This window comes from Stegostoma tigrinum, chromosome 38 (genome assembly GCF_030684315.1).
Source record: "Stegostoma tigrinum isolate sSteTig4 chromosome 38, sSteTig4.hap1, whole genome shotgun sequence".
NCBI lineage: Eukaryota > Metazoa > Chordata > Chondrichthyes > Orectolobiformes > Stegostomatidae > Stegostoma > Stegostoma tigrinum.
This window is the reverse complement of record NC_081391.1, coordinates 3,916,245-3,930,713: the sequence shown is the minus strand read 5'-3', so window position 1 is coordinate 3,930,713 and position 14,469 is coordinate 3,916,245. Positions and strand designations below refer to the sequence as shown.

General features: G+C 42.8%; 2 protein-coding genes across 2 annotated transcripts in view; both read left to right on the top strand.

Moving 5' to 3' along the window:
* ift56 (intraflagellar transport 56) overlaps positions 1 to 3,228 on the top strand; it is an 87,237-nt gene extending 84,009 nt beyond the window's left edge. Inside the window, exon 18 of the mRNA XM_059640784.1 lies at positions 1,861 to 3,228. Within this exon, the coding sequence (XP_059496767.1) occupies positions 1,861 to 1,972 (112 nt within the window). The 3' untranslated portion in view covers positions 1,973 to 3,228. The remainder of the gene's footprint in view (positions 1 to 1,860) is intronic.
* Positions 3,229 to 13,023: 9,795 nt separating this feature from the next.
* The window catches only part of LOC125446965 (ubinuclein-2-like), a 138,277-nt gene continuing 136,831 nt past the window's right edge, over positions 13,024 to 14,469 (top strand). Inside the window, exon 1 of the mRNA XM_048520997.2 lies at positions 13,024 to 13,389. Within this exon, the coding sequence (XP_048376954.1) occupies positions 13,177 to 13,389 (213 nt within the window). The 5' untranslated portion in view covers positions 13,024 to 13,176. The remainder of the gene's footprint in view (positions 13,390 to 14,469) is intronic.

Below are 14,469 nucleotides of genomic sequence, written 5' to 3'. Positions count from 1 at the left end.
CAGGGCTCCACTACAGTGCAAAATAACAAAGGCAACAAGTGATAGGTAGAGCTAAGTGATTTCACAACCAACAAATCAGATCCAAGTTCTGCAGTCCTACCACATCTAGTGTTGAATGGTACAGGACGATCAAATAGCTCACTGGAAGAGGAGGCGCCACAAATATCCCCAGCCTCAATGTTGGAAGAGTCCAGCAGGCCAGTGCAAAAGATAGGGCTGAAGCATTCACAATTTTAGCCAGAAGTCCTAGTGGATGCTTCATTCCTGAGTCACCAGCATAACATGTGCCAATCTTTGGTCAATTCAGTCTGTTCCATGTTGTATCAAGAAACAGTTAAAGCTACTGAATACTGCAAAGGCTGTGGGCCTGACAACTTTCTGGCAATAATACTGAAGAAGACACATGTCCCAGAACTGGCCACACTGCTAACCAAGCTGTTATATCACTGACAAATTCCCGACAATGTAGAAAATGGTCCATGTATATCCTGTATAGAAAAAAATCAAACCAGTCTTCTCTTGAGCATCATTAAAGATCATCAACAGTGCAATGAAGCAACACCAGCCTAGCAATAATTTGCTCACTGATGCCCAGTATTTGGGTTTTGCAAAGGCCACTCAACTCCTACCATCATTACAGCCTTGATTCAAACATGGACAACAGAGCAGAATTCCTGAGGTAAGAGTTGATATCAAAGCTAAATTTGACCATGTGTGGCATTCAGGAGTCTAGCAAACCTAGAATCATAGTGTATAAATGATATTTGGTGAACCAGTGGGAATCTGGGAAAATTCTTCACTAATTGCATTCAAACCTTACACAAAGGAAGATGGTTGTGATTGCTGGAGGTTAGTCATGTCCATTCCAGGATATCTCTGTATGAGTTTTTCAAAATAGTGTCCTGGGCCAAACCACCGTATGTCAGATACTTTGGAACAACACCAGCTGCAATTTCCTGTGCAAGCCACTCACCACCCTGACTTGGAAATATATTGCTATTCCTCCAGTATTGCTGGGTCATGGTCCTGGAACTCACTCCCTAACAGCATTGTAGGCTTGCCTTCAGTACATGAAGTACAGTGCTTCAAGAAAGCGGAACAGCACCACCTTCTCAAGGGCCATTAGGGATGAGCAATAAATATACAACCATCAGTGCACACATCCCAAGAATTATTTTTTTTAATTAGATAAAGTCTACTTGGTCAAGGCACTAGCAGATTTCCATTTGTCACAAGAGTTACAGCAGCAAGTTATATCTATTTAGCACTTTTACAATAATGAAATGTCCAAGGATGCCAGGGATATTTTAACGCAAAATGCAACATCAAACCAAATATGGTGATATTATAAGCTGGTAGCCAAAGGAGCATCTCTTTAAGGAAAAAAGAGAGGTGGAAGTTCATGGAGAAATTTCCAGAGCTAAGGGCCCATGCACTTGTCGGCATGTGGAAGCAATTAAAACTAGGGACTGTCAAGAAGTCAGAATTAGACGACCAAAGGTACTTTGGAGAGTTAGCCAGAGGACATGCCTGCCCACCACTGCAGTGGCTGAGAGATAAGCACAGAACACAGGGATGGCATGTGTTCTTTTTCATGTCGGAAGACACATGACACCAGGTTATAGTACAGCAGGTTTTTAGGAATCACACAAGCTTTCAGAACACAGCCCCTTTGTCAAGTGCAGTGAGAGAGCGGGGCACATAGACAAAGAGTTTATGGGCAGAGAGATCAAAAGATCATGCAACTGGTGTGAGTGGAGTGTCAGATGATAAGTCACTGCAGGTGACCAACACCGGCACCTCCACATCATGTTCTTATTAATAACAGGTCCTAACTAAATTATTGTGCATCTTTACTAGGGACACCATGAGAGAAGTTCTCCATCTCCTTCGGAATACTGGGAATCCTCAGGTGGAATACATAATACGAACATTAAAGAAATGGGCCAAAGACAATCGGGTAGCTGTTTAAAGGCCCAGAGCAAAACGACCAAGAAATAGAGTGAGGGCCGGAAGGAAGTGCTGCCTTCTTGATAATGGACTCTGTTTCTGTCACTGTGTGAGTAGTTACTGCGCAGCTCCACCAAACAGCTCTTGGGATGTGTAGTGATGCAATGCAGTGCTCCATGGAAGATGCTTGCTGCTGTCTGATTGACTGCAGTCAAATGATCTACCAAAATTAAAACTACGCGTTTAATGCAGTTTCAACTCCCTTTGTTACTTTGCTGCCCTTGATGAATAAATATTATATTGAGCGCTTCCATGTCTGCACTGTCAAAGTATACTACTGCACACTGACCCCTATTATTATATTTTTCTTTGCATCCACTTATCTGAGCAGGTCAAAAGGCAAAAGTGGCTTCATAAATTACAAAATCCCATTAAATGTCTGTTATGGAAGCTATACTTTCCCCACTTCACGTGAGTATGCAATAGTCACAGTCAAATACCTGTAATTTCAAATGACTTGTTCTCCTGTCCTGCAACTTTTGTCAGAAAACTGCACGCTGTTTAGTTTATTTGGTTGGGTTCAAGCTCACTACATGGTGAGCAAGTCTACGGATTAATAGCAAACATGCCATCACAGCATTTGCCCCAGCAATGGTTCCACCATAATATGGAGACCAGATGCAGTTTACCCACATGTAGAATTCCTGCCAGGAGCAGTTCTCAGCAGCAGTGATAGTTTCTCTCCCCTCCTCCCAGTCCAGAAGTAATGAAGTGTCAGGCATCCCACATGCTATGGGCACAGACTTCCAGAAAGAGAGCAGCAGGAGAGGCTGGGCAGGGAGCAAGTTGACACTCAGAACTGTGGAATAGGAAATGCAATGGGGGAGCAAAACAAGGCAACACATTCCAATTTGCTAACCAGTGTCCTGCACTGGAGAGTGTGCATAGTTGTATCAGATGTTAAAAGATCAGGCTCAACTGTGATGCCCTGCTCTCATTGGAATAAGCTATAGAGACTGCAACAAGTTCATGTTTGTAAAGAACAACTATTAGCATGGGGCGCTAGTCCTTGCCCATGGGACCAAAATCTGACACCAGTCAGCATCTCAGGGTGAACCTTGTCACATAAAAATTGTTCAATACAATGTTTACTATCAATAATATCAATGTGCAGTTTGGTTATTGGTATTCTGTATCCATGTCTGTTTTGCATAACTCTTATATATTTAGTATACTTGTAAATTATTTTGTGTAAATAAAGCATTTATTTGCAACACACTCCTTTGCTAAACGTGGGTATGTTTCTTTCTGCGTAAATCTGCTCCTGCAGTTTGATACCAGTGGGATGGAGCAGCAGTTACTTTTCCCCCCTTTCCTAGTATTCAGCTATCTCTCAATCTGTCTACTTCAAGTACAATTGATTAAATGTATTTACTCATCCATTGATTCGGGATGTGGAACTTTTTTTTAGAAAAGTATCCAATGATGAAAGGCAGTTGCTCTGAGATGAAAGAAGCACCAGATATGTCTGAACAGTACTTTTCAGTTCGGCGTCAACTATATGCTTAAAGGAACAGGAAAAGATGACAAGCAAGTGTTGATTTTGGGGGTCTGTGATCATAGTTACTTACTATAGACAGGTGACAATTTGTAGCAATTTTCAGCTAGTTCACTGAGTTTAAGTGGTAGTTTTGATATAATACATTAGTTAATTAGACTAAAAAAGTATACGACCTGACAGATTGCCAAGTTTCATTGATCCCGAAGCTGTTCTGTAGAATAGAAACACATGGGTGGCAATGTTGATGTGGTGGAGCGTTCATCTCTGACGTCATGCGGTCTCTGGTGGTATCAGACTTTGTTCTTCTTTCTTGCTGATTTAAGAAACCACGTGATCTCTCAGGAAGAGGGCAGCTTGTTTCCCGCTTTGTCCTTTCCTACCCATCTCTGTTGATATAAATATTTTTAATCACCTGTTTGGATATGTTATGACACATTGTAAATCGGTGACAGATGGAATTTAACTCTGAAATGCACTTTGGAACAAGACAAGGGAGTACTCATTGAATGGCAGGACAAAGGTGAAAAGGGAGGTTAAGTAGGACAATTGCTCTTCTCAGTAGTGGTATAGAACATAACAGCAGGGAGGTGATGGTGGAGCTATACAAAACTTTGGTTATGATGTGGAGGTGCCAGTGTTGGATGAAGGTGGACAAAATCAGAAGTCACATGACACCAGGTTATGGTCCAACAGGTTTATTTGAACTGAAGCTTTCAGAGCGTTTCCCCTTCGTCAGGTGAAGTGGTGGAGAAGAGAAGAATGCACAGACACAGAGTTTATAGACTGAGCGATCAAAAGATCATACCACTGGTATGAGTGAAGTGTTGGATAAAAAGTCTCTGCAGATGACCAAGCATTTCTAGAGTCAAGTGAGTAAAGCGTCAACAGGTGAATAACCCACAAAGGGATGACCTATATATGATTAAATGACGCAGAGAGATAATTAAAAAAAAAGGTGGTGCTGGAGACAAACTAAATGACTGGAATAACATGATACGTATCCTATTTGCATGCCGAGGGTCTAATCTGAAGATTGAAGACTGATTGCCTGGACTGCTGAAGCGATTCCCCCACTAGGAGGGAACATTCCTGTCTGGCAATTGTTGCATGGTGTCCATTCATCTATTGTTGTAGCGTCTGCGTGGTTTTGCCAATTTACCATGCCTCGGGGCATCCTTGCCTACAGCATATGAGATAATCAACATTGACTGAATCACGTGAGTATCTGCTGTGTACATGATGGGTGGTGTTCCCACGTGAGATGGCGGGATCCATGTCGATGATCTGACATGTCTTGATGAGGTTACCATTGCAGTGTTGTGTGGTGTTGTGGCTAATGTTGTCCAGAAGGCTGGGTAGTTTGCTGCAAACGATGGTCTGTTTAAGGTTTGACAGTTGTTTGAAGGTGAGAAATGGAGGCTTAGGGAAGATCTTGGCAAGATGATCATCGTCATTGATGGCGTGTTGACAGCTGCAAAGAACATTGTGTGGTTTTTCCACTCCGAGGAAGTACTGGATGACGAAGGGTGTTGTGTCGGTTTTATCCTGTGTCTGTCTTCTGAGGAGGTCGTTGCAGGTTTTTGCTGTGGCACATCAGAACGGGCCATCAATGAGTTGACTATCATATCCCATTCTTATGAGGGTGTCCTTCAAAAACCTTTTAGGTGTCCATCATGTTCCTCCTCATCTAAGCAGATCCTGTGTATGCACAGGGCTTGTCTGTAGAGGATTGCTTCTTTAACATATTTTATGGTGCTAACTGGAGACGTGCTGCATTCGTGAGCTTATCCGTGGGCTTGCGGTAGAGTGAGGTACTGAGGTGTCCATCCTTCATCGAGATGCACGTGTCCAAGAATAAGGCTGATTCTGAAGAGTAGTCCATGGGATTCTGATGGTAGGATGAAACTTGTTGATATTGCTATGTAGTTGTTTCAGTGACTCATTGCCATGAATACAAAGGAAGAAAATGTCATCAATGTATCTGGTGTATAGCGTTGGTCGGAGGTCCTGTGCCATGAAGAAGTCTCGCTTGAACTTGCACGTGAAAATATTGGTATATTGGAGTGCAAATTTGGTCCCTAGGGCTGTTCCATGTGCCTGGGTGAAGAACTGGCTGGTGAAGGTGAAGACGTTGTGGTCGAGGATGAAGTGGATGAGTTGTAGGATGATGTCGGGAAATTGACGGTTATTGGTATTGTGTACTGAGGCTGCTGCAGTGATGTCAACATCAAACCTTAAACAGACCATTGTTTGCAGCAAACTACCTAGCCTCCAGGGCAACATCGACCACAACACCACACAACGCTGTCATAGTCATCTCTGCAAGACATGTCAGATCATCGATATGGATACTACCATCACACGTGGGAATACCACCAACCACATACACAGCAGATACTCATAAGACTCAGCCAATATTGTGTATCTCATACACTGCAGATAAGGATGCCCTGAGACATGGTACATAGGCAAAACTATGCAGATGCTACAACAATGGATGAATGGACGCTGTGCAACAATTGCCGGAAAGCAATATTCCCTCTCAGTCGGGGAACATTTCAGTGGTCAAGGGTACTGAGCCTCCGATCTTTGGGTAAGCATCCTCCAAGGTGGACTTCGAGATGCACAACAACACAGAATTGCTGAGCAAAAAGTGACAGCCAAGTTCCGTACCCATGAAGACGGCCCGAACCATAATCTTGGGTTCATGTCGTGCTCCAATGTGACCCCACCACACTTCTGTATCTGTAACATCTTCCTTACTGTTCTGTTTTGACACCATCATTTTGATAAATTGTTATGATCTGTCTACCTTAATTAATTTGTACAGTTTTGGTTTATATATTACTTTGGTTAGAACTTCGGCATGCAACTCGGACACCTATCATGTTATTTGAGTCATTTAGTTTGTCTCCAGCACCACGATATTTTTAATTTTTGTAATTATCGCTCTGCCTCATTTAATTGGATTATAGGTTGTCCCTTCGCTGGTTATTCAGCTGTTGTCACTTTACTCACCATCTTACACTCATGATCACCTGTGGACACTTTTTATCTGATGTTCCACTCACACCTGTTATATCATCTTTTGATCTCTCAACCCTTGATGTCTCTGCCTATAAACTCTGCGTCTGTGTGCCCTTCTCTATCACTGCACTTGATGAAGGGCCTGCTCTCCAAAAACCTGTGATTTCAAACCTGTTGGACTATAATCTTGTGTTGTGTCACTTCAAAGTTTGGTTAGGCCACAGCTGCAGGACTGAATGTGGTTCTGGTTACCACACTAGGAAGGATGTGATTGCACTGAAGTGTCTACAGAGAAGATTCACCAGGATTTTCCTTGAGCTGGCACATTCTAATTATGTGAGGCTAGGTAGGCTTGAGTCGTTTTCATTTAGCGTAGAGAAAACTGAGGGTATGCCTGTTTGTGGTTTAAGATTGAGGGGCATGGACAGGATATGAACAAGAAGTAGGTATTCCCCATGATTGATGGGTCAGTAGTGAGTTTGGCATAATTTTAAGGTGAAGGGCTTAAAATGCTTGCAGTGAGAGTGTGTGGGAATCTCAAATGCACTGCTTTGGAGAGAGTACAGATGGGAAATCTCACCACCTTTTTGAAAATTATTTGGATGCACACTTAAAATGTTACAACATTCAGGACCATGGGCCAAGTATTGGAAAATGGAATAAATGTCGATAAATTGACTCCGATTTGAAGTTTTTTTCTGTACTGTCTGACACCCTCATCTCTGGAGTAGCTAGGACTTGAACCCAGGCCTTCTGGCTCAGAGTCAGAGATGCTATGCTGTTCAACCAAATCCTTCCCTGTTGTTATACCTTATTTTGGGGGCTGGTTGCCCAAGTATATCAATCACCTATCTAAACACACTCAGCTAATGACCATGGATAGCTACCAAATCAACGGATTACCATTGTCCCCTTGCCCACATCCATTTGAAGATTTAGTGTTCTTTTCTTCCAAGCACCAAGTCTTATTTTCAAAAACACAACACTCATGAAAGAGTTCAGAGATAATGGGAACTGCAGATGTTGGAGAATCAAAGATAACAAAGTGTGGGGCTGGATGAACACAGCAGGCCAAGCAGCATCTTAGGAGCACAAAAGCTGATGTTTCAGGCCTAGACCCTTCATCAGAAAAGCCTCATAAAAGGGTAGTGTGAGACCCAATTTTTTTAATTTACACTTGCAAAAGGCAAGTTACTGCTGTAACACAGTAGTACAAGAAATATTAAGTATGGAATACAATGAAAATGCAATTGTAAAGGGGACTGCAATTTCCAAAAGTTCTCCCTTTTAGAAGGAAATATCCCCTAATTTATTAATTTAATATAATTTGCAGATAAAATGCGAAAGCTACTGGAACTGGTGATGTCAAGCTTTGAGTGGCCACTAAACCTAAGGTCAACATCCTATACCAAAGTTCTGACTTGCTTTTGTAAACCAACTCAAGAAGTGCTGTCTAGCTTTTGAATCCTTATCCCATTTCTTTGTTCAATCAGACCATTTCAACCAGATATTTTTTCAGGATACTCGTCCTACAGATCTGAGGTTTCAAACAAAGAAGGGATTGGGTGGTCAAATTGGGAGTACAGCCTTGAGTGTCTCATTCTGCATGAAGGTATTTACTCAGCACTGTGATGCTATGTATGGAACTTCCTATCATAACTGTCTTAGTGGAGTGGAAGGAAAAGGTAGGTATCCACATGGGGCAAATATATCTCCCCTGTTTGAGGTTTCCTTTCTCTTTGCTTCAGATTGTTGGATTTCTTCCTCATTCTTCATTTAAACTGTACTTTCACCCTTCAGACAACTTAGCTCATTTTTAGCTGGTTATGGTATATTCAATTACAGCAACAGATTTGATTAGACTTGAAAGAGTCTTCAATGTTCCCTTCATCTTTACACATCCTGTGGATTTTTATTGTATCATATTATTCCCCTCCCCTGGCTTTCAGTATTATGCCCTTTGGGGTTAGGTGGGTGAATTTAGTTCTCTATAAAAAACTGCAAGTCAAGTGGCAAGGGCATATGTTCAAGATAAAGCTGTCAGTTAGATAATTTCATCTAGCTTTCCATTCACTAGATATAAATAATAACTACTTCTAAGTTGATTATTTTCATTTCCCATTTGATACTGTCACTTTTCCCCATCAGTGTCATTTTATTCTATGTATGACATGCTATTAATTACCATTCCATCTGATTTAGGACCTCTGGAAAAACTTAAAAAGTTTTTTTTTAATATCTTTAAAGCAGCAATCAAACATTCCTATGTGGTTTCAAGCATTATCAATTCCTGCTTACTTGTTCTTTATTACATAAAAATATTACTTTCTCAAAAGTGATTGGCTAGTTTATGATTGACACTTTTTTTGAAATTATCCCAAATTCAAGTATGGTAATAACAGATTTGAGAATTTCTTTTGTGACAGAATCACTGTTGTTCATGTCTTGACAGGCCAATTAATTGCTTCCCAAAAAATCTTTCTCATTTTTAAGGCAAATGTAAACTGCCTAAGCAATTCCCATTAGTTTTTTGTTTTAAATTAAAAGGAACCCCAATTTTCAACACATGTAACTTTGCAAATTTGTTCAATTGACTTTCCATGTTGTTGCTAAGGCAATGAATGAATGATTTTTATTGTCAGTGTATTTTACAGTGAGAAAATAGAATGAAATACAGTGAAAAGCTTTCATTCATTGCCACAATACGATGTCATTTTAATAGTCTGAGAATAAGAGAAAAGTTTTAAAAAGTAACTTGGAGAGATGTCCATCTCTGTTTGAGTTCTGAGCTGGCTGAAAACCGCCACTGCTTCACCAGACCTGACTGACATTGAAGACACCCATCCTCAGGTGCCATTTTGTGTCGCTGGGCTGATTCACCTCTGCCACGGCCTGGGCTGGGCCCACCAAAGTCGTAATTTCTCGCCACAGCCTACCTCATTAATGTTGCCGCGACGCCCTTCCAACACTGACATTGCTCCTAACCATAGTCAGACCTCAAAACCAGGACAAGAAGGTCTTGGGATTTACTTTGACTGTTCTCAGAACCAAACTAACAGATATATCAGAGAGAGTTCAATGCAGTATTCCTATTTTATCTGATGATGGTCATTATAGTTGGGATGTATTTGTGGGGAAGCTGGATAAGTACATAGGAGAGAAAGAAACAGAAGGCAGTGCTCATGATGTGAGATAACGGGGATGGGTGGAGGCTCATGTGGTGAATAAGCACAAATATAGTGTGTTGGACGAAATAGCTTGTTTCTGTGATGTAAGTTCTATGTTTCTAGATTTATTAAAATTATTGGTAGTTTGTTGGAAATATATTCTCTATTAGTGGAGTACATACCTTTCTATTAGACAACTTACAATTTTGTAAGATGTAAGACCAGAAGTAGGTTATTCAGCCTATTGAGTTTGCTCTCTATTCAATGAAGACATGGTTGATCTGATAGTCTACTCCACATCCAGGCCTCTCCTGAAAAAGATTCCCCTCATTTTTGTCTCAAACAGGTGACTCTGAGATTATGTCCTCTGGTCCTAGATTCTTGTACAAGAGGAAACAAACTCTGCGTTTACCCTCTCAAGTCCCCTAAGAATCTTTGAATATTTCAATAATGTTACATCATATTCTTCTAAACTCCAGTGGGTACAAACCTGACCTACTCAACCTCTCCTCATGAGAAAATTCAGCCCTAGCTGGATTCAATTGGAGACAGTCTCCAATGCTGGTGCTATAGGGAGTTGATGGTGTAGTTGTATTGTTGCTAGACTACTAATCTAGAAACCCAGCCACTATTCTGGGGAGCATATTCTCCATCTATCCTACTACCTCTAATATTCTGGGGACTCGGATTTGAATCCACCATGGCAGATAGTGGAATTGAGAGTCTAATGATGGCCATTATTCTTGGAAAAAACTCATCTGGTTCACTATTGTCTTTTAGAGAAGGTCACTGATATTCTTGGCTGGTCTGGCCTACATGTGACCCCAGACCCACAGCAATATGGTTGACTAACTGCCCTTTGAGCAATTCTGGATGAGCAATAAATGCTGGTCTTGCCCGTGATGTCCTCATCATGTGAATTAATAATAATTTTAAAAAACCCTCCTTAGATAAGAGGGATCAAAAATGTTCACAGTAACACAGCAGCAGTTCCGTGGGATATTATCCTCAGCCTAACCATCTTTGTCTGTTTCATCAATGATCTTTCTGCCATAGTAAAGTTTGGATGTAGATGAGCACTGATTATTGTATAATATTCAATAAATACTATTTGTGACAAATCAGATTTTGTGGTGACCAAATGGAGCAAGACCCAGACACTATCCAATCTTGGGCCAATAAACAGCAAATTCAATTTGCACCACACTCCAGTCAATAGCTTCCAGTAAGACAGAATCTAAACATCATGCATTATCGTTGGTGAATTTCTCTATCATTACCATCCTGAGAATTGCCATTGATCACAAACAGAACTGGACTAGCCACATAAATACTATGGTTGCAAAAGCAGGTCAAAGGCAAAGAATTCTACAGTGATTAACTCATTTCTGGCCTCACAAGCCTGTCCACTATGCACACATCAGAAGTTTGATGGAATACTCACCACTTGCCTGTATGGGTGCAGCTCTAACAATACTCGAAACTCGATGCTACACTAGAAAAAGCAAATTGCTTTGATTAGTACTCCACCCATTATTTTAACCATTCACTATAAGTAGTTGTACAGTCCACAAGATGCACTGTAGCAAATCACCCAAATTCTTTTGATAGCACCTTCCAAACCCATACTAGACACGTAGAGGACAAGGGGAACAAATATGTGGGAAATCACCGCTTGCAAATTTTTCTCCAAGTTGTACACTGTGCTGACTGGAAGTATATCATCATTGTCATGGGTGCAAAATCCTGAAATCCCTTCCTAACAACGCAGTGGGCATACCTACATACCTAGGATGGCAATGGTTAAAGAAAGAAGCCTATTACTACCTTTTCAAGGACTAACAAGTCAAAGGATTACACCATGAATGACAGACTCTGGAAATTACTGAAGATTAGAAGGCTGTGCATATCCTTCATTCCTAAAGGTAGCTGGACAAATGGTTAAGGTGTTTAAGAAGACACAAGGGATACACTATTAACTGAGGTACAGAATACAAGAGCAGGGTGGTTATTGCTGGAATTGTACAAAATGCTGGGTAGGCCATCATGGAAGTGCTGTGTGTGATTCTGGTTGCAACGTTGTAGGAAGGATGTCATCGCACCAGACAGAATGCAGAGGAGATCACGGAATAATAGAACTATTATGGTGCAGAAGGAGGCCATTCAGCACAACTTCTGTTACCTAGTGCTAATCTCCTGCCTTTTCTGCATATCTTTGCATATAATTTCTATGCAAATGATCATTCAGTACCCTTAGTGAATGCCTCAGTTGAACCTGCCTCCACATTTCCAGGCACTGCATTCTATACCTTAACCATTCCTTGTACAGGATCACAGAATTCCTAAAGTACGAAGCAGGCTATTTGGCCCACTGAGTCTACACCAACCATCTGAAGATCATCCCACACAGACTCAGCCCCCCACCCTATACCCTTGCATTTCCCATGGCCAATCCACCTTACCTGCACACCTGGCTGATGTGCATTTCAACTCCACTTACCCGCACTCTCCCTGTAGCCCTTAATTCCTTGCGAGATCAAGAATTTATCAATCTGCCTTGAAGACATTTAATGTCCCGGCCTCCACTGAGCTCCATGGCAATGAATTCCACAGGTCCACCACTCGCCGGCTGAAGAAATGTCTCCTCATTTCCGTTCTAAATTTACCTCCCCTAATTCTAAGTATGTGCCCACGGGGCCTAGTCTCCCCACCTAACGGAAACAACTTCCCAGCATCTACCCTTTCTAAGCCATACATTATCTTGTAAGTTTCTACTGGATCTCCCCTCAGCCTTCTAAACTCTAATGAATACAATCCCAGGATCCTCAGCCATTCATTGTATGTTAAACCTACCATTGCAGGGATCATCTGTGTGAATCTCCGTTGGACACGCTCCAGGGCCAGTATGTCCTTCCTGAGGTGTGGGGCCCTAAATTGGACACAGTATTCTAAATGGGGCCTAACTAGAGCTTTATAAAGTCTCAAAAGCGCAGGGCTGCTTTTATATTCCAACCCTCAGAGGTAAGTGACAACATTGCATTATGAGTTGCTGTTCCTGCAACCTTCGGGTGGCATTGTTGTGGCACTGCAGGAGGCCATGTCCAAATATTATTACACACCTCCAGAGCAGGTGGGGCTTTAAACCTGGCCTCCTGATTCAGAGATAGAGATGCTAACACTGCACCATTGATACAACCTGAGGAGTGACAATGAGCTTCCTAGACTTGACGTCAGCAGATGTTTGATTGTGTGACGTAATATCGGGTGACATCAGCGCGCGTTGACGTTGCGTGTTGTGTGCTGCGTGCGTATCTGCCGTGACGTCGGCACGCGCAAGATGGCGGCGTTGGTGCGGGTTCAGTGAGGGGAGGGGTTTTGATCGCGTTGCAGCGGCCTGGCGCTGGCCTTGGCCCCCGGCCCCGGCCCTGGCCTTGGCCTTGGCCTGGCGCGGCAGGCCCTGCCCGCTCAGACATGACAGAACCGCGAAGGGTGGCCTTCAACACGGTGCCCGCGCCTCAAGCTACAGCCGTGCCCGTGTCTCCGGTCGCCGCCGCCAAGAAGAAGCGGCGAGAGGAGCGGAGCGGCTCAGCTCCAGCAAATGTGCGCTTCGGCCTCCGGCTAAGTGAGCCGAATGACCGGAGCCACACTGAGTACAACTACAATGAGCTGCTGCGAGAAGCCAAGGTAAGTACAGACGGATGGAGCCGTCCCAGGGATTTGCCTGGTGATTCAGGATAACCGGGGGACCTTCTACTCAAATAGTCCCTTCTTGAATACCCCTCTGATCCTACCGTAATTCTTACTCCCCTCCGAGATTCCTGTCACCCCGAGACTCCAGTACCCCACAGTCCATCCTCTGAGACCCTCACATTCCCCAGATCGCACGGTTAGACAGACCCTTACCCTCCCAACGGAAAACATCATCACCTAAAGACCACCTTTGTCCCTCCCAAGACCATCTTTCTTCCTCCCTCCCACACCGTCTTCCTTGCCCCCAAAAGCACATCTCCACCCTTGTCAAAAGTCATAGTCATATAAGTTGGAAACAAACCCTTGGTCCAACTAGTGCATGCCGACCATTTACCTAAACTAGCCCATATCCCTATAAACCTTTCCTGTTCATGTACCTAAACAAATTTCTTCTAAATGTTGGAACTGTACTGGAATCCACCATTAGTTCTGGTGGCTTATTCCCCACATGACCTTCTCTGTGTAGAAAAGCTGCTCCTTGTGTCCTTTTTAAATCTTTCTCCTGGCACCTTAAAAATATGCCCCCTAGTTTTGGATTCCCCCACCCTAGGGAAACGACCGTTGCTATTCACCTTATCTACGCCCCTCACAATTTCATAAATGCCTTTAAGGTCACTGTTCAACCTCCTACACTTCTGTGAAGAAAGGACCAATCTATCCATCTTATTTTAATAAGACAAACTCTGCTTTCCAGGCATCATCCTGATCCTTTTGCACCACATCCCTCTTCCATATCGACCGACCGACCCACCCACCCACGCTGCAGTTCCCCCAACTGAGATCCTTTCTACATTGGGACCTCTGTGCATCTGCTGAAAATCCCTGTGCATCCTTTGTGCACGGTGGCCCTGTCCAAGGCACCTCCTTAGACCCCCTCCACATACTCCTGCCTGAGACCACCTCCATCTTGTTTTCACTTTGTTTTGCTGGAAAACTGGCAGCTTCATTCTGCTGCCAACCAGTGTCTCAGCCTATATGAACCTGTGCTGACTTTGCGTATGTTTTCTTCTGAAA